General features: G+C 50.6%; 1 protein-coding gene across 1 annotated transcript in view; it reads right to left on the bottom strand.

Moving 5' to 3' along the window:
• The window catches only part of LOC141993733 (very long-chain specific acyl-CoA dehydrogenase, mitochondrial-like), a 38466-nt gene extending 26740 nt beyond the window's left edge, over positions 1 to 11726 (bottom strand). Inside the window, exons 1-7 of the mRNA XM_074963315.1 lie at positions 11660 to 11726; positions 9793 to 9857; positions 8967 to 9101; positions 7314 to 7458; positions 6560 to 6689; positions 4764 to 4886; positions 190 to 388 (exon numbers count right to left, since the gene is read on the bottom strand). Of these exons, the coding sequence (XP_074819416.1) occupies positions 190 to 388; positions 4764 to 4886; positions 6560 to 6689; positions 7314 to 7458; positions 8967 to 9101; positions 9793 to 9857; positions 11660 to 11714 (852 nt within the window). The 5' untranslated portion in view covers positions 11715 to 11726. The remainder of the gene's footprint in view (positions 1 to 189; positions 389 to 4763; positions 4887 to 6559; positions 6690 to 7313; positions 7459 to 8966; positions 9102 to 9792; positions 9858 to 11659) is intronic.
• Positions 11727 to 18149: the final 6423 nt, after the last annotated feature.

Below are 18149 nucleotides of genomic sequence, written 5' to 3'. Positions count from 1 at the left end.
TCTCTGGATACACATGTAACATGGGTTTCCCAGAGCCATTCCCCCATGGGGATGTCCCACAGAATAACTGACCCTTGCGTCTCACTGACTATGCTCTGCTAACATGTGGGACAGGTAGACAGTCCGTTGTCACTTGCCCTGCACAAACCATCCGCGTGATCTAATCCTGTTTCAAGAACAAGAACGTACGGCTTTGACAATCACTCCACGCATGGTGCCTGCCAGGGCGGAGGCCATCCCAAAGCGCCCATTGTTCAGTATGTTCATGGCGACCAGAAAGCCTTTTCCAAGCTCCCCGAGCAGATTTTCTGCTGGCACCTTCACGTTATCAAAGTGCACCTCAGCTGTATTGGAGCACTTGATCCCCATCTTCTTCTCCGGGGGGCCACTGACAAAACAGAAGGAAACGAGAGATGACCTCAGCCTGGCTGTGACCTTCGGACATGCACACCTATCTGCACGTGCAGTTTCTGCATTTGTGGCTGCAAATGAGCATTCTCACATGCGTGCTGGTAACTGCGCACCCTGGCCCTGACCCTGCAAAGGGGCAAGTGCCCTCGAACTCACAGTGAAGTCAATGGAAGTTGAGGCGACTCAGCTTCTGGTAGGATCCAAGTTACTTGATCTACATGTGATAAAACCTGGCAGTGTGCAAAGGTGGGTGCACATTTACATGTAGTAATTCTGTGTGCAAATAAAATGTTAACACAATGTCTTATATAGAAACAGGGAGCAGTTTAAACATAAATTAAATAACCATTGCCCATTTCTAAAGGCTCTGGAACGGTTACGTTGTACCCTATGCCAGACCATGTAGCTGCATAATCTCAAGCACTGTGCCCCTGGTAATGCCAACACTTCTCTCCTAATGTTTGTCATACTCATTGTAGCAAATCGCTCAGCAGAGGGAAGTTTAAAGGAGCATGGATTATGTTTTGTTATAAATGGAAAGTGAAAGTGGTGCGTGAACATCATGGTCTAGCACCCTCTTGTGGCTAGAGGCCTGGAAAGCAGATCCAAGGACTTCAGCACCTGATAGACAGCTGGATAATCATTATAGCATCCCTGGTTAAAGTCCCACCCTATGGTGCTTGACCCTACAAGGTGCTGAGTCCCTCCAGGATCAGGCATGGCATTTGGCATGGCAGGATGGTGTGGTCAGATGTTTGGCTGTGAGTGTGTGTTCTCCTAGTGTGCTGTCCCAGCTCTGTGCAAACAGCTGGCACAGCAGACCTTGAGCGAACTGCCCAATCATCACAAGATCCGTTAAGGTACGAAGGCACCCAACCAGGTTTATTGTTGATATGGTACTAGTATCCCACAGACTCTACCGGACCACTAATACATGTATGCCTGTAACAATGGACCAGCTCAGTGAACGGTGGGACTTTCTGTTCCTCCCTCGGCCAGGGGGAGACACTCCCTTTGAGGGAGTGATTGTATACATCAATACAAAGAAGTTACATACTGCCCCTCTGAGGTAGTTAGTTGACACCTTCTGACGTAGACAGTTACACTCCATCACCTTGTACGTCTTTATCCATCACACTGTCATCCTGACCCTATCTTTAGGATGGGTCAGTGTGCTGCTGTTACCTTTAGGGAATGTGTTGGTATCGGGGTGTTCTGGTACCACCCTTCTGGAATGTGTTCGTGCGAGTGCTCTGTGCCCAGCACCTCTTAGGAACGTGTGTTTTGGCAATATCAGCCCTGTTCTTGCCAGAGTCTGTGAGCAGGGCCTGCCTCTAGCTCACAGCCTGACTTTGCTTGATATTAGCAAAGTTTTGACCGTTACTTTAATCCAGGCCTCAGGCCTCATACCAGGCCTCTGATACAAGGCCTTATGTCTCAGTCTCTCTTCCTTCTACATTCCCCCACTTTTTGTCTTTTTATGGGGAGGATGTTTACCCATCATCCTGGAAAAGCATAATGCATGGGCTGAAGATGACCCAGTGGGCTAAACACTGTTATGTGGTTACTTTTACTTTGCTATTTATACATTTATGCCCCATCGGACCCTTAGTTTGCACACTCCCTTCTACAACTGATGGACAGATTTTATTTTTCAATTGTGTTTAGTTTTTTATGGTGGGCCTGGGAATGTTAGGCCTGGGACCAGGACTGAGGAATGTAGTTTTATGATTGAGCTTTGGGGGCACTTCTAGATAATGAATATGTAAGGATAATATGGATATGGTGTATATATTTGTATGTCATGTATGGGTATATATGTAGAGTATGTGTGTGTACATATGACAGCACTTTATATTTAAGCATAACCATTTTTTTCCAGTCTGGGTGGTGTAGTTTGGCCCTTGTGGTACTGCAGATAGCAACATATTCCTATTAGGGCAATTACAGTTACCACCTGTATCACTGTGTTTTGAAACATTGAGACAGGCATTATTACAGTCTGTTTCACAGGGCTGTGTGTATGAGAAGTAAAACAGAAATCTGGACTAGTGACATTACAAATGACGCCTTTATATATAAATGTTTTGCAATAAGTTGCTGTACCGTACTGTTCATCCATATGATAGGTTACCCTTACTGCTGGCTGCCTTTCGGGAAACTTTACTGGGTCGGAAACAGGAACTGCTTGCATTTTGGTTTTTTGGTTGCATTGCTCTGTGATACCCCAGTAGCTGATATAGATTTAATTGTTTTTTATGGATGCTGCTTTTCAGATAAGCTACTGAATGGACAGTAACTAGTTGATTAAATATTGCTGCGTCAGGATTTACTGTTGGTACCCAAACACTGAACAAAATTGTTTTGAATAACATGTGCTATATTTAGGATGCAGTGTTAGTGATCCCAAAGTGTGACTGGTACTACCAGGGAATTTGTTTACCCAGTTTGTAGTTACTATGTAACTTAATTTTTTTTATTCATTTTGGTTGGGGGTTTTTTTGCTTGCATGTTGTTTGTTGCCATTTGTTTGTTGATTTTTGCCTGTGTGTTGGTTTAACAGTTTAGTAAAGTTATGCACACTGTAAATGTGGTACAGCAATAAACCAGTTGCTTTTTACACAGTAGCTAAATTTAAATTAAATGACAGTTTATTTTGGTCCAGCTAGTAGTTTGTAGCTGATTGCCAATTTAATTGTCCATATATGGCAGACTGAAGTGTAGTTGATCACTTTTTTATTTATAAAACACTCCATTTTTTGATGCTTGAGTTTGTTTGTTTGTTTGACCTCGTACTGATATCTGGTGTTTTTGGTTTGTAGGATGCAACCTTTAACAGCTTAAGTTAGTTCACATCATAAAGTGTTTGTTTGTTTGTTTGTTGGACATGTTTGTACACGTGTACAGTACCAGTTTCAGACAAGCTGCAATTCAAGGCCACTGGGAGGGCACCAGCTGAATGATGACTTAGTTTTAAGGCTACCAGGCTGCTCATCTAAAATCCAACCCAGCAGCATTAATATCTGCTGCCATCTCTTGGCACGGGGCTATGAACATTCAGTGGCATCAGTAACCTGTACAAGCCAGTTCAAGAAACCTGCTCAGAGGAGAGCTGTGACTAACTCCAATGTTTTTAATTGTGCCACAAAAGTGAAGTCAGCCTATGAAGACAGTCAGGAGAGGAAGGCTACTCTAATGTCAACTAGTAATGAGGAAAATAGCAATAAATAACAACACTTAATATTTATTACACTTTCCGTTGTTAAAAGTGCACAAACTAGCCGATGATAACACCACTTTTGGGTGGCAGGGAAGTATGCTATCACCCTTGAACTGACAAGGGAATCAAGGCATACAGCAGTTAAGAGACTTGCCGAAGAGCATACAACAAGTCAGTGCTGGAAATACAGTTCCTGGATCTTAGTCTAGGCTGAGCCTTGTAAACATAAGGACATAGGAGCATAAGAATGGCCATAGTGCAGGGGCTCTCAAACTTCATTGCACCGCGACCCCCTTCTGACAACAAAAGTTACTACACAACCCCAGGAGGGGGGGACTGAAATCTGAGCCCACCTGAGCCCCACTGCCCTGGGTGGGATGGCAGGACAAAACCCAAGGGCTTCAGTCCCAGGCAGGGAGCCTGTAATCTGAGCCCCAATGTCCAGGGCTGAAGCCCATGGGCTTTGGCTGCAGCCCCAGGAGGTGGGGCTCAGGCTTCGGCCCCAGGCCCCAGCAAGTCTAATACAGTCCTGGTGACCCCATTAAAATTGGCTCACGACTCACTTTGGGGTCCTGACCCACAGTTTGAGAACCACTGCCATAGTGGGTCAGACCAAAGGATCATCTAGCCCAGAATGCTGTCTTCCAAAAGTGACCAATGCCAGGTGCCCAGAGGGAATGAACAGAATCGGGCAATTATCATGTGATCCATCCCCTGTCATCCAGTTCCAGCTTCTGTCAATTAGAAGTTTAGGGACACTCAGTGCGTCGGGTTCCATTCTGATAGTAGCCATTGATAGAGCTATCCTCCATGAACTCATCTAGTTCTTTTGTGAACCCTGTTATAGTTTGGCCTTCACAACGTCCCCTGGCAACGAGTTTCATAGGTTGACTATGTGTCATGTGAAGAAATACTTCCTTTTGTTTTAAACCTGCTGCCTGTTAATTTCATGGGTGACTCCTGGTTTTTGTGTGATGTGAAGGGGTAACACTTTCCTATTCACTGTCTCCACACCAGTCATGATTTTACAGACCTCAATCATATCCTGCTGAGTCTCTTTTCTAAGCTGAACAGTCCCAGTCCTTTTAATATCTCCTCAAACCGTGCCTGTTAAGTTATAAACTTCTCTCACCTGGTCACACCCCCAAACGCTCTCTCCACAATGAAGGCTGAGATTTTGTCCTTCACTTCCCCTGTTGGCTGCTTTACCGGGGTCTTGGCGAACACTGTGAAGATCTCAGCTATCCCTCCATTACTGGAACCCAAAGCGATTAGGGAAACAGTGAGTCCCAGCTCCCGACCACCTATATTTACTCAGGCTCTTCTCTTTCCCTCTCAGTGATTTCCCTTTTTCCATTACATCCTTTTACACACACTTTTTTACTGCAGTTAATAACAACAGCAGCTAGCCTGTGTGTAATTAGCCCTAGCACAACACTTCATGCTGTCAGAGACAAACAATAATTCATCTTCCTCACCTCCTTGGAGGGAGGTAATTAGACTGCATTATCCAGAGACAATTCAGAGGTGAGGCAGATGGTGGATAAATTACACACCCTGGTTGAATGAGTGCATCCCACACACTAAGGCTTGCATATATATACAAGTTGTCGTGCTTTACCCACACCGGTCTAGTTAAAGTGATACAATGCCCCTAGTCCAGACACTATGGGAGGAGGAATAAGCTATAGCACCATACGGACCCTTTATACCAATATAGTTGAGTGCATACCAGAGGTTGTACCAGTGTGAGCAATTTGGTAAAAAGTCACACCCCTACCTGACAAAGTTAAACTAGTGCCAAACCTGTGTGTGGACCAGGCCTACGGGGCAGAAGGGGAAGGCTGTAGCAGGAAAGGGAGCCAGGGATGGGTAAGGTAAAGTCGAGTCCCTTTCTTTTAGCTAAGACCTTGTTATACCTTCCTGCTGGCTGTCTTCCCTGATATAAACCTGCTCTTCCACCCCCTCACCGTAACTTTCCCTGGCACCTGATTACTGACATACAGCTGGAACCACCCATTACATACCTTAGAAGGTGACCTAGAGAGACAAGGGACTTGCCCAAGGCCATACAGGGACTCAGTGGCAGAATGGGGGCTAGAACTCAGGAGCGCCTCACTCCCAGCATGGTGCTCAGTACACTCTACCACACTGCCTCTCCTTGGGCCACAGGAAAACATCCTGATTCATTCACTGGGACCTAAGCACGTGCTGAAATGCTATCTTGGCTCAGGACTATCGTTAGCCCTGATCACGGATGCTCTAACATCTTACACCCTAACCAGCAGGGGCCGGGGAGCTGGTTCAACCGACGTGAGAAACCACTCTTCTGAATCATCACTCCAGTTCTGCACCATAAGGTTTGGGGAAGTCCCACATCTCCTCCTCCTTCCAGGCCCACAACTGCCTCTCTGTACCAGGGTGTGACGGGGTCTGCTTACCCCGCACTAGCCCAGACAGGGTTAAGTCCATATTATTGACAGCGGAAGTCCTGCCTCCCCGGCGGGACTGGGCATGCTCCAGATGCTCTAGCTGTATAAAGGGAGGAAGCCCAGCTCATTCTGGGCTGGAGGCTGTAGGCAAGGACCTGTCTGGGAAGCTGCTGCGGAGGGCCAGCTACAGCCCTTGACTGTGCTGGGAATCAGAGCCTCCCTGGGCCCGCTTGAACCCCAGCGACTGGAGGAGCCACAGGAGGCTGACCCCAAGCAGGGCTGGGCCCAGGCTGCAGGATTCGTCCCGTCCCCCCTGCCGAGGACCCTGGGCCAGACCTCACAGGCTTTGGGAGCTCCAGTCGAAGTGCATTTCCTGCTGTTATACTGAGCACGAGCTGTGATGGCTTTGGGCACTTCCTGTGTCACTGGGGCCTGCAGAATCTCCCGGCTCTCATGGGACCTCGAGGAACCCTTTCGGCCTCCCGACTTCTCTCACCTGATCCATATTTTCCCGCCGTTCAGCGTGTAGAATTTCCCACACTCGCTGAGCTCTGCGAGGGTTTTAATAGATGCTGCGTCTGAGCCACTAGACGGCTCCGTCAGGCAGAAGGCAGCAATGGTCTCTCCTGCAGAAGGGAGCAGAACGGTCACCAATGGCACAGACTTTAACAGCACAGAGAACACAAAAGAACCCACATGCAGCCAGGGCTCAGCCGGGGGCCCAGGACCCCCACTGCCCTGAGGGCTCCCCACCTACGCAGCAGGGAGTGAGTCCGTGGCAGGCAGGCACGTCGGGCGGGATGAGGATGGGGTGGGTACATCCATGCACACCCCAGGGCAACCAGCTGGCCGTATGTAAACAGACAACTACAGAAAGCTGCACTTTTCTGCAACTCAGCCGGTGCCTTGCCTTGGGTATCCTGCAGATCCCCTGCCGGCACAGCGACATGCCAGCCTGCAGTGAGAGCTCGAAGGCTGTGCTCTGACGGGGCTCGAAGGCTTCTGCACTGAACTGGCAGAGCAGTGCAGAGAAGCTTGCACAGAGCTTGCCTGTGCTACACCTAGCTCTCCCCACTGCTGTCAGCCGCCCGCCGTCACCACCCCTCCCCACAGCCTGCAAGCAGAGTGCTGAAAGCCCAGCTCAGAGCAGTGTCTGGGAGACCTGCAAGAAGCCAGGAGGGTGGGTAAAGATCTACATTATACCTTTCATAGGGCACAACAGAGTGAAGAAAACAGGCCCTGTTTCCTACCAGATGCTAGCTTGGGCAGGTATTTCTCCTTCTGACTCTGGGTCCCAAAGAGCAGGATTCCCTTAAAGCCGATTGACTGATGAGCACCAAGGCTTATGCCCACACCAAGGTCGTGCACTCCAACCACCTCCACCATCCGAGCATACTAAAGGGAAAGCAAAAGAGAAATGGTGGGGATGGGGATTAGGTTGGAACCGCTGCCCAGTTTGACCTTCAGATGCTACAGCTTCTGGGGACTAGCAAACACTCCACATCAACACCAATATTAACACTGCTCCCATCTGCTCCTCCTAATCACCCCTGCCATGGCCCAATGCAGGACACTGGGGGCACAGACCAGTCATCAGGAGCCTTCAGACACTCTCAGGCCCATTCAGCTGGCTGATCCCTGCACCGCACTGTGTCTGGCTCACAAGGGCAGAGGGGAGGAGGTAGGAGAAGGTTTGGGTAGAACTTTTTAAAAGAGGGAAAAGAAAACCCACACCTAGCGAGATATGCACATTGGTGATGTTACTGATACATCATCTGTCTACCACTGTGTCTGTCTTGTCTGTTTAGGGACTGCCTCTGACTGTTTGGCCGAGCAACACCCAGCCACGCGCTACTGCAGAATTGATGGTAATGAATATTTATTGATGGAATTACTAGAAAGCAAGACTCAGGGAAGTGACTAGACTACTGTCATATAGCAAGAGGATACCAGGCCTGGGAACAGAACCTGGTTCTCCCAGCTCCCACGCTGGTTCCCTATCCCACACTGCCTCACCTCTGAACTATCCAGGTGATATTTTCACACTCCCTAGCTACTATAACGGGCACAGGACAAAAACCTAGCGGGCGGGATGGGTGGAGCTCAGCACGGCAGCTGGAGGCTTTCCAGCGACCGTTGGTCTGCTGCCTGTAGGGACAGCCTGGTCTGTGTGGGGCTGACAGGTGACATGGCTCCAGAGCTCTCAGCTCTTCCAGAGGGTTAGGCCAGGTGGGTACAAACTGGCTGACCATCTTTTCTGTGCTGTTACAACTAAACCCTGGTAGAGCTTGGACGCTGCATAGGGAGGTGAAGCTTGTCTGCACAAACTGACATGTAGCTGTCTGTGGCTCACTGGGGACTGAGCGCACGCAGCCAGCTGGATTCATACTCCCGGTGCACAGGGCCACAGGAATGGAACGTCACGCACTTCAGCGTCGGGCTGCTCTCAGGCTGAGCACGGCCACGCTCCCCAGGCAGGGCTTCATTCGGAATGAAAGAGGTGCCTGGGATCCAGCAACTTTTTACTTTCATACCCGATGCAGCAAGTCCAGGGGGGCTGGGCTCTGAACTGCCAGGCCTTGGCACAAAGCAAGCACTGCCCCTTCGCCTCTGAATCACGGCCCCGCTCTTCTCTGCTCCCGACCTCCTCCAGGAAGTGACTCTACCACGTTACAATGGGGGAGGAGCCGCGAGAAGAGAGAACGGGCCCACCTGCCCGCCAGGTCAGGACAGCTCTCACGCTCCGAGTCAAACCTGGGGGAGGCTGGATCTGAGTTCCATGCCTGGCCCCACCCATCACAGGCCTGAGCCAGACACTGGCTCCAAACACCCAACCTCAGGGCGAGTTCAGATCCCAGCCCCTACTGTCCCCTCATGCCTGCACCCCCAAGGCTCTGTCTTACCTGGGTGTTTGTCAGCCCAACTCCCCCCAGCTCCTCAGGCACCTGCAGCCCAAAGGCTCCCATCTCCTTCAGCCCCGCCAGGGTGGTCTTCTCAATGCTCTCCAGCTTCTCGTTCTCCACAGGATCATTGACCTCCTTCAAGTAACGAAAGGGAGCGAGTGAAAGGCAGGTGCAACGCCGAGGCGAACGCTGCATGGGGCAAGGCCGGAGGGGCTGGCAAAGGCGACGTTTACGCATTGCCTACCAGGCACCAAGGAGCTGCTGGATCCTAGAGCAGGCAATCTGGGCACTGGTGTGTTAGTGTCCTGCTGTTGCTGTGCGAGTGAGCCCGAGGGTCAGTGTGTGTGTGTGTGGGGGGTGAGCCTCGGAGTGAGCGATCTATGCCCTGATTGCCCTTCCCCTCTGCCTCTGCCCCACGCTCCCTCCCTCCAAGCCTGTCCTCTATCTCTGGGGAGGGCCAGGCCTCGCAGAGCCACCCTGTCTTTCAAATATCCCTGCGGAAAGGCCTCCCACATGAACTCCTTCACTGCCAACACCCAAACAGGTAACCCACGCCTCGGGCTGACGGACTGGTGGCGCGTTGTATGAGACATGGGCATTAGAGGCACTCAGGAAATCACAATCAGGAGGAGAACGCGGGTGTGTGCTTGCGCATCCTCCAGGCTTCAGAAAGAGGGTAGATTCCCCAGGAGAAGTAATTTTTTTTAATGGTGGTGAGGCCAGCCGTCCCACGTCACTGTCTGAGGAAGACGGAGTCCTTTTCCTTTGTTTACAACACACGCTTCAGGCTATTCCATAATCAAACAGGCAGCAGACTGCCACTAACCTTGAAGAAGCGGGTGCAGGGATCTACCAGGGCTTGCAGGAACTGCATCTGCTCCATTGAGAGCACTAGGGAGGGGCAAAGTTACAGCTAGATTAGCAGGATGTGTCTAACCCTCATCCCTTTATTACATGATTTGACACAAACACCCTTACGTGAGGAGGCACCTTCTAAGACTGGATGTTTGTCTGAGAGATCTGCTGTAGTCCAGAAGGGGTGGAATGGGGCAGGGTTGGGGCAGGAAGGGGCGGGGGGCGAACAGGGGCGGGGGCTTTCGGGAAGGGGTGGAATGGGGCGGGGCTGGGGCGGGAAGAGGCAGGGGGGCGAACAGGGGCGGGGGCTTTCGGGAAGGGGTGGAATGGGGCGGGGCTGGGGCGGGAAGAGGCAGGGGGGCGAACAGGGGCGGGGGGCTTTGGGGAAGGGGTGGAATGGGGCGGGGCTGGGGCGGGAAGAGGCAGGGGGGCGAACAGGGGCGGGGGGCTTTGGGGAAGGGGTGGAATGGGGCGGGGCTGGGGCAGGAAGAGGCGGGGGGGCGAACAGGGGCGGGGGGCTTTGGGGAAGGGGTGGAATGGGGCGGGGCTGGGGCAGGAAGAGGTGGGGGGGTTAACAGGGGCAGGGGCTTTGGGGAAGGGGTGGAATGGGGCGGAGCTGGGGCGGGAAGAGGCAGGGGGGCGAACAGGGGCGGGGGCTTTGGGGAAGGGGTGGAATGGGGCGGGGCTGGGGCGGGAAGGGGCGGGGGGGCGAACAGGGGCGGGGGCTTTGGGGAAGGGGTGGAATGGGGCGGAGCTGGGGCGGGAAGAGGCGGGGGGGCGAACAGGGGCGGGGGCTTTCGGGAAGGGGTGGAATGGGGCGGGGCTGGGGCGGGAAGAGGCAGGGGGGCGAACAGGGGCGGGGGGCTTTGGGGAAGGGGTGGAATGGGGCGGGGCTGGGGCAGGAAGAGGCGGGGGGGCGAACAGGGGCGGGGGGCTTTGGGGAAGGGGTGGAATGGGGCGGGGCTGGGGCAGGAAGAGGCGGGGGGGTTAACAGGGGCAGGGGCTTTGGGGAAGGGGTGGAATGGGGCGGAGCTGGGGCGGGAAGAGGCAGGGGGGCGAACAGGGGCGGGGGCTTTGGGGAAGGGGTGGAATGGGGCGGGGTTGGGGCGGGAAGGGGCGGGGGCTTTGGGGAAGGGGTGGAATGGGGCAGGGCTGGGGCGGGAAGGGGCTGGGGGGCGAACAGGGGCGGGGGCTTTGGGGAAGGGGTGGAATGGGGCAGGGCTGGGGCAGGAAGGGGCGGGGGGGCGAACAGGGGTGGGGGCTTTGGGGAAGGGGTGGAATGGGGCAGGGCTGGGGCGGGAAGGGGCGGGGGGGCAAACAGGGGCGGGGGCTTTGGGGAAGGGGTGGAATGGGGCAGGGCTGGGGCAGGAAGGGGCGGGGGCGAACAGGGGCGGGGGCTTTGGGGAAGGGGTGGAATGGGGCAGGGCTGGGGCGGGAAGAGGCAGGGGGGCGAACAGGGGCGGGGGCTTTGGGGAAGGGGTGGAATGGGGCAGGGCTGGGGTGGGAAGAGGCGGGGGGACGAACAGGGGTGGGGCTTTGGGGAAGGGGTGGGGGGGCAGGGGTCATGGGGAAGAGGTGGAGGGGGGCTAGAGCAGCACGCAGCAGTTCATGTGTCCTACGCAGCTGCATACTTTGCGTATGGGTAGGGATGGCCCTGCCTGGTCAGCAGACTGAGCGGAGAGCTCCATGGAAACTCAACTAGCCTCTCGCTGGGGGTGGGAGGAGCACATGGCCTGTGTTCTGTGACTTCGGTGGCTTTGCTCTACTATGCCATTAAACCAGCAAACGTCACCATCAGCACTAAATCCATAAGGAAATTTTAAATAAAAATATCCTACCTGAGGGAAAAGGAAAAACATTGTCAGGTACAAGCTTCCCGTTGAACAGGTTCATGACAAAGGATGTGGATTCCTGGAGGAGACAGACGATAACAAGAGCACTTACACACATGAGCCCTGCAGAGCGGAGTGATACTAGGAGAGGGAAGTTCATGGTATGCTTTCTGCACAGCTCAGAGGTGGGGAGTCCAGGAGGAGAACCGCTCCTGTGCTGACTGCAGAACCATGGCACCCTGCAGGACATGCTGAGAAGCACAGTGAAAATGTACGTAAGTGAAGAGGGTATTTTTGCCTTTGCGGAGATCTCGGGACTGTGGTGCACCCAACTCCCACAGAGAGGTTCCACCTGTTCTCAAAGGCTCAGAGCTCTCAAGATCACGGACAGCTGTTCTGATGATGTCATGCTTCCACCTCGTGTTTCATTGGCTGGGCATATTGTCACTCTGCAGTGTGGCCTCTTGGGAGAGCTGCCTGGGGTGGCTGCCAAGACCCCCCTTTACTGTCATTGTGCAGCAGACGGGGAGGCTGTTAAGAATTGAGCTGCTTTTCAGATTTTCCTCCCAGTTCTTATTCACACACTTGCCTCAAACACAACGTGAATCTCATTAGACGTCAGGCCTCCACGCTTGTGTGGTTTGGCACCATTACAGTACCATACCCGTTATGTTACCCTAGAGCCAGCAGAAGCAGCATCAGGCATCACTTTATTTTCTTCTTTGGTGCTTTATTTTTTTATATGCTAATGCTATTCACTGCCTCTGAGGCTGACCAGATCTGATTGCCACGCCCAGCTGAAGTGAATGGGAGAGGAGTGAGCTGAGAATCAGGCCAACAGTATCTATGAAGTACGGAGGAGTCCCCCCTGGGGACAGTGGCAGTCTCAACATCAGTCATTAACACAGTCCGGGACAAAGCACTGAGCGCAGACCTGCAGCCATTTCCCAAGGCTTTCAAAGCAAAATTATACAAGCACTGTGACTTACCTTGTTCGCTTTACTTGAGTATCTCCCTTTTTGATGTGTTATATAGTATGGAGGCGATGTCAGTCTGGGGAAAAGAACAAAATCGCTGTGACATCATCATGCAAGTGCAATTTTCACCATCAGTCACAAGCATTTACTTGGGTGACTGGCAGCAGTGGAAGGCTTGTGTCTGCGGTTTGATGGTCACGGCACAGCACCTTTAGAGAAAGCCTGAGAGACCACCTGGAAAACTGTAAAAGGAACCTGCTTCGATGGCATCTCCGATCTCCATCTTTACTACCAGGGATTTTGCACAAAAGCAGTATCTTAGGTTCTTTCGCCAGCTGGTACTTTATTGGGGAAAACAGGCAGACGGGAGTTTATTTAGTAAGAGCAATTAACTACTCAGGCTCCCCAAACAGATATGGATCTTGGGAACTAGCACTGGAGTTGGCTTTTTAGGGTATGTCTTCGCTTTAAAAAAAGGGGGGGGCCATGTTCTTAACTCAGGTTAGGTAACCCAGGATAAAAGAGCAGTGAAGGCACAGTAATTTGGCTTTTAACTTGGGTTAGCCACTCGAGTTAAAGCCGATAGGGGAGCCTGGGGTTGACTTGACCTGCTAACTGGGTTAAACACAGAGTTGCCATGTCTTCCTGCTATTTTAGTCCAGCAAGCTAACCTGGGTTAAGCACACATATTTTTGGAGGGGTGGGGGGGCGCAATGAAGACATACCTCTAGAATCTAACTCCATCTGTCTTGCTACATAGGTATTATGGTGCTGGGCACACCAAAAATACTTCGATATTTGAAGTGTTAGCTAGAAACAGCTTCCATAAAGCCCTCCTTTAACTTTGTCTTATAAGTTTGACCTGATACCTGCCAGATACCGTCCAAAGCCAAAGGAGAATGTTTCTACACACCTTGAAGAAAGCTTGTCAACCTGTCTTTGAGTTACAGGGCTTTAAAGTGCCCTGAGGTGAAGCTCTGACTTCTCTTAATTTTTTTTGTTCTTAAATCAAACACAGCTGGTTTGGCCCCTGGGCCCTCACGGTCGAGTTACAGCTCCTTGGAGTGCGGCGCTAGCCAGCTTTGAAGAAAATAGGCTGTAATTAAGCAAACTGGATGATTATTTTTGTGCGTAGTTATGGGTCCAGTCCTGCTCCCACTGATTTTGATGGAAGTTATGGCCACGTGTGTTTCTTTGTCCTTTATAAGAATAACATATCGGTTTGTTCTATGTTGTGAACAATGGATCAGTCTGCTCCCCCCTCTGCTTCTGTAAACAATGGGTCAGTCTGCTCCCCCCTCCCTCCTGCAAACAATGGGTCAGCCTGTTCCCTCCCCCATAAATAATGGATTAGCCTGCTCCCCCCACACACAAACAATGGGTCAGCCTGCTCCCCCCTCCCCCTGAAAACAATGGGTCAGCTTGCTCTCCCCCCCCCACAAATAATGGGTCAGCCTGCTTCTCCCCCCTCTACCCCCCCAAACAATGGGTGAGCCTGCTCCCTCCCCCACAAATAATGGATTAGCCTGCTCCCCCCCCCACAAACAATGGATCAGCCTGCTCCCCCCTCCCCCTGAAAACAATGGGTCAGCCTACTTCCCCCCACACACACAAACAATGGGTCAGCCTGCTCCCCTCATCCTGTGAAAACAATGGGTCAGCCTAATTCCCCCCCCACACACACACAAACAATGGGTCAGCCTGCTGCCTCTCCCTGTGAAAACAATGGGTCAGCCTGCTCCCCCCTCCCCCTGAAAACAATGGGTCAGCTTGCTCTCCACCCCACACAAACAATGGGTCAGCCTCCCTCCTCCCCCTGAAAACAATGGGTCAGCCTACTTCTCTCCCTCCCCCCCCCCAACACACACACATACAAATACAAACAATGGGTCAGCCTGCTCTCTCCTCGTCTCCTCTCCATCCCTGCCCAGCTGTGCTGGAAAGGGCAAGAGGGGGCGAAGAATCCCTGGCGCTGCCCCCAGGGCCAGGCTCGACAAAGGGAGTTACTGCCTTTTAGCTATGGCGCAAGGACAGAGACTGATAGACGTTATGGCCTGACGGGAGCATCATGATCTAGTCTGGCCTCCTGCACATGGCAGGCCACAGAACCTCACCCACCCACTGCTGTAATGGACCCCTCACCTCTGGCTGAGTTACTGAACTCCTCAAGTCACGGTGTAAAGATTTCAAATCTGCCAGCTGTACTCATAAATTGAGCTCAGTTTACTCTACCTGAAGTGGGGCGTAGCCAGAGCTTGTGCCCAAAGTTGCCTCCACCAGCTGGCACTCAGTCTAGTCCTGATCAAACGAAGCATTCTCTCCGCAGGCACTGCTCAGCTCACTTCCTCTGCCGAAAAAGGAGGAGGGTGAACACAAGACAAGGTGTATGTAGCAATTTATCCCGAAATCTGAACCATTTTGTCACTCCAGTCAAGGCCAACATCACCAGGGGACCTATCTCCCTTCTAAACAGCCTTCCCCCAACCCCTCCTTTTTGGGCTTGATCCCAAATAGCCCCTACCAGGGCTTTCCCGCCTCCATTGTATGGCATGTGTAGCCTATACGGGATCTTCACTATTTCCCATCCCAAAATTCAGCCCCGATCCCATAGTGGGCTTGTGACTTACTCCTAGAAAGCCACTGGGAGGAGCACCTTGCTGAGTAGGTTGGCACAGAGCTTCTCTGCTGTGGAATCTTGATAAAGAAGTGCTTGCTTCTGCAATGTGACATCATTGCTTCAGGGGTGATGTCACTCAGGGTATTATGATGTCATCATCTGTATTATCTATATTCTATTACCATCCAGGGGAACCAATCAAGAATCAAGGCCTCATTACGCTAGGCGCTGCATAGGCATACAATAAAAGGTCAGCCACGACGAGCTAGTAGTCTTGGTAATCAGAACCAACAGGTAGATGAGATAAACAAATAGGGAGTAGGGGTGGGGGAAAGAGGGAAGATGAGGTAACTGTGACATGAGCAAGAAGTTATCCATGATAAGCAGCAGTCTCATCGCACCACCTGCCTACTCATTGCTAGCTGGTCATAAGCTGACAGCAGAGGAGAGTTTTAAGGAGGAGGAAATAGATCTGGGATCACTTTAGGCCCATCTCTCTCCACTAATAACTCATCCAAGCTTCGTTTGATGCTACCTAGTGACACACAAACATCCTGAACTTTTCCAGATCATCGTGAATGAAGAACACCCCAACAGAATGGAAATTCCTGATAATTAGCATCATAAATTGTGCTCCTAGCTGTACCAATTCAGAATAGGGTTTAAGAAATAAGCAAATGCTGCATTTCCTGGTTTGCTTCTGTGGTTTCAGCTGCAGATACATTACTGCCTCTTGTGATGCTATTCACCCTTGCTCTGCAGGCCTGAGTTGGATTGGTAGAAAATGGAGTAGGAAGCCAGTTCTGGATGGCACAAGGTAGTCACAGGAATGTATGGATCATCACAGCCATCATTACAGGGTTAAACTCAAACCTTATTTGCCAGAGGTGTGGATGTGGAAACCTCACATAGCCAGGCAGGATTTTATTGTTATTTACATGCTGACATAGGATACATGATGCCTTCCATGCAAAAAGGAGACCAAAGGCCAAATCTACATCTGTGTAAAAATCTGCAGTCACTGCATTAAAGGTAGCATACAGCAGGGTAGCAGAGATTAACCCTTTCTGGCCATGTAGTAGCACCAGGGCCCAATAGTGCTCTTACTGAAGTCAGTGGGAATTTTCCTACTGACTGAAATGGGAGTAGAATTGGGTGCAAAGGGGCCACTTCTGCAACCCCCTTATTCCCATAAATAACCCCATGAGCACAGGTTTGCAGGATTGGGCCCTTTATCAAGACTTCACAAGGGAAGGTACTGAATACTGGGGGAAGAGAGAAGGGTTGCAGCAATGCGAGTATATAGTGGTGTTGGTTATCAATGTGCATAGCTTAAATTCCCTGAACTATATAAAAATAAAAAAGCAAGTTAAATGGAAATTAAAAGAAGCAGTCACAAGGGTGAAATGCCTGCAAATTGCATGGAGACTATTTAAAAACAGCGTATTAGAGGCTCAAATTAAATGCATACCCCACAATTACAAACAAACAAACAGTAAGAAGACCAAAGATCCAGCGTGAAAGAGGCACTTAAAGGCAAAAAAGCATCCTTTAAAAATTGGAAACCAAATCCTACTGAGGAAAATATAAAGGAACATAAATTCTGGCAAGTCAAATGTAAAAGTGTAATAAAGCAGGCTAAGAAAGAATTTGAAGAGCATCTATCTAAGGACACAAAAAGTAACAGCAAAATGTTTTTTAAGTCTCTCAGAAGCAGGAAGCCTGCCAAACAGTGAGCAGGGCTACTGGGTGGAAAAGGGGCCAAAGGAGCGCTCCAGGAAGACAAAGCTGTTGCTGAGAACCTAAATGAATTATTTGCATCAGTCTTCATTGCAGAGGATGTGGGGGAGATTCCCACACCTGAGCCATTCTTTCTAGGTGACAAATCTGAAGACGTGTCCCAGATTGAGATGTCAGTAGAGGAGGTTTTGGAATGAATTGGTAAATTAAACAGTAATACATCACCAGATGGTATTCACCCAAGACTTCTAAAGGAACTCAAATATTAAATCGCAGAACAACTAACTGGTGTGTAACCTATCATTTAAATCAGCCTCTGTACCAGATGACTGGAGGGTAGCTAATGTAATGCCTATTTTTAAAAAAAGGTTCCAGAGGTGATCCTGGCAATTAGAGGCCAGTAAGCCTGACTTCTGTACCAGGCAAATTGGTTGAAACTATCATAAAGAGCAGAATTATCAGACACATAGATAAACACAATATGCTGGGGAAAAGTCAACATGGCTTTTTTAAATGGAAATCATGCCTCACCCATCTATTAGAATTCTTTGAGGGGGTCAATAAATATGTGGACAAAGCTGATCCAGTGGATACAGTGTACTTGGACTTTCAGAAAGCCTTTGACAAAATACCTCACCAAAGGCTCTTAAGCAAACTAAACAGTCATGGGATAAGAGGAAAGATCCTCTAATGGATCAGTAACTGGTTAAAAGATAGGAAACAAAGGGTGGGAATAAATGGTCAGTTTTCACCATGAAGAGAGGTTATTTACCCCTTCTCATGACACAAGAACCAGGGGTCACTCAATGAAATTAATAGGCAGCAGGTTTAAAACAAACAAAAGGAAGTACTTCTTCATATAACACACAGTCAACTTGTGGAACTCATTGTCAGGGGACGTTATGAAGGCCAAAAGTATAGCTGGGTTAAAAAAATAATTAGATAAGTTCATGGAGGTTAGGTCCATCAATGGCTATTAGCCAGGATGGTCAGGGATGTGACCCCATGCTCCGGGTGTCCCTAAACCTCCAACTGCTAGAAGCTGGGACTTGATGAGAGGGGATAGATCACTCAAAGTTATCCTGTTCTATTCATTCCCTGTGAAGCATCTGGAGATGGGGCAAGACCTATGTTATTAACTGTTGTGGTATGTGCAATTTTT

Source organism: Natator depressus, chromosome 9 (genome assembly GCF_965152275.1).
Source record: "Natator depressus isolate rNatDep1 chromosome 9, rNatDep2.hap1, whole genome shotgun sequence".
Lineage (NCBI taxonomy): Eukaryota > Metazoa > Chordata > Testudines > Cheloniidae > Natator > Natator depressus.
This window is presented reverse-complemented; position numbering and strand designations above follow the sequence as displayed.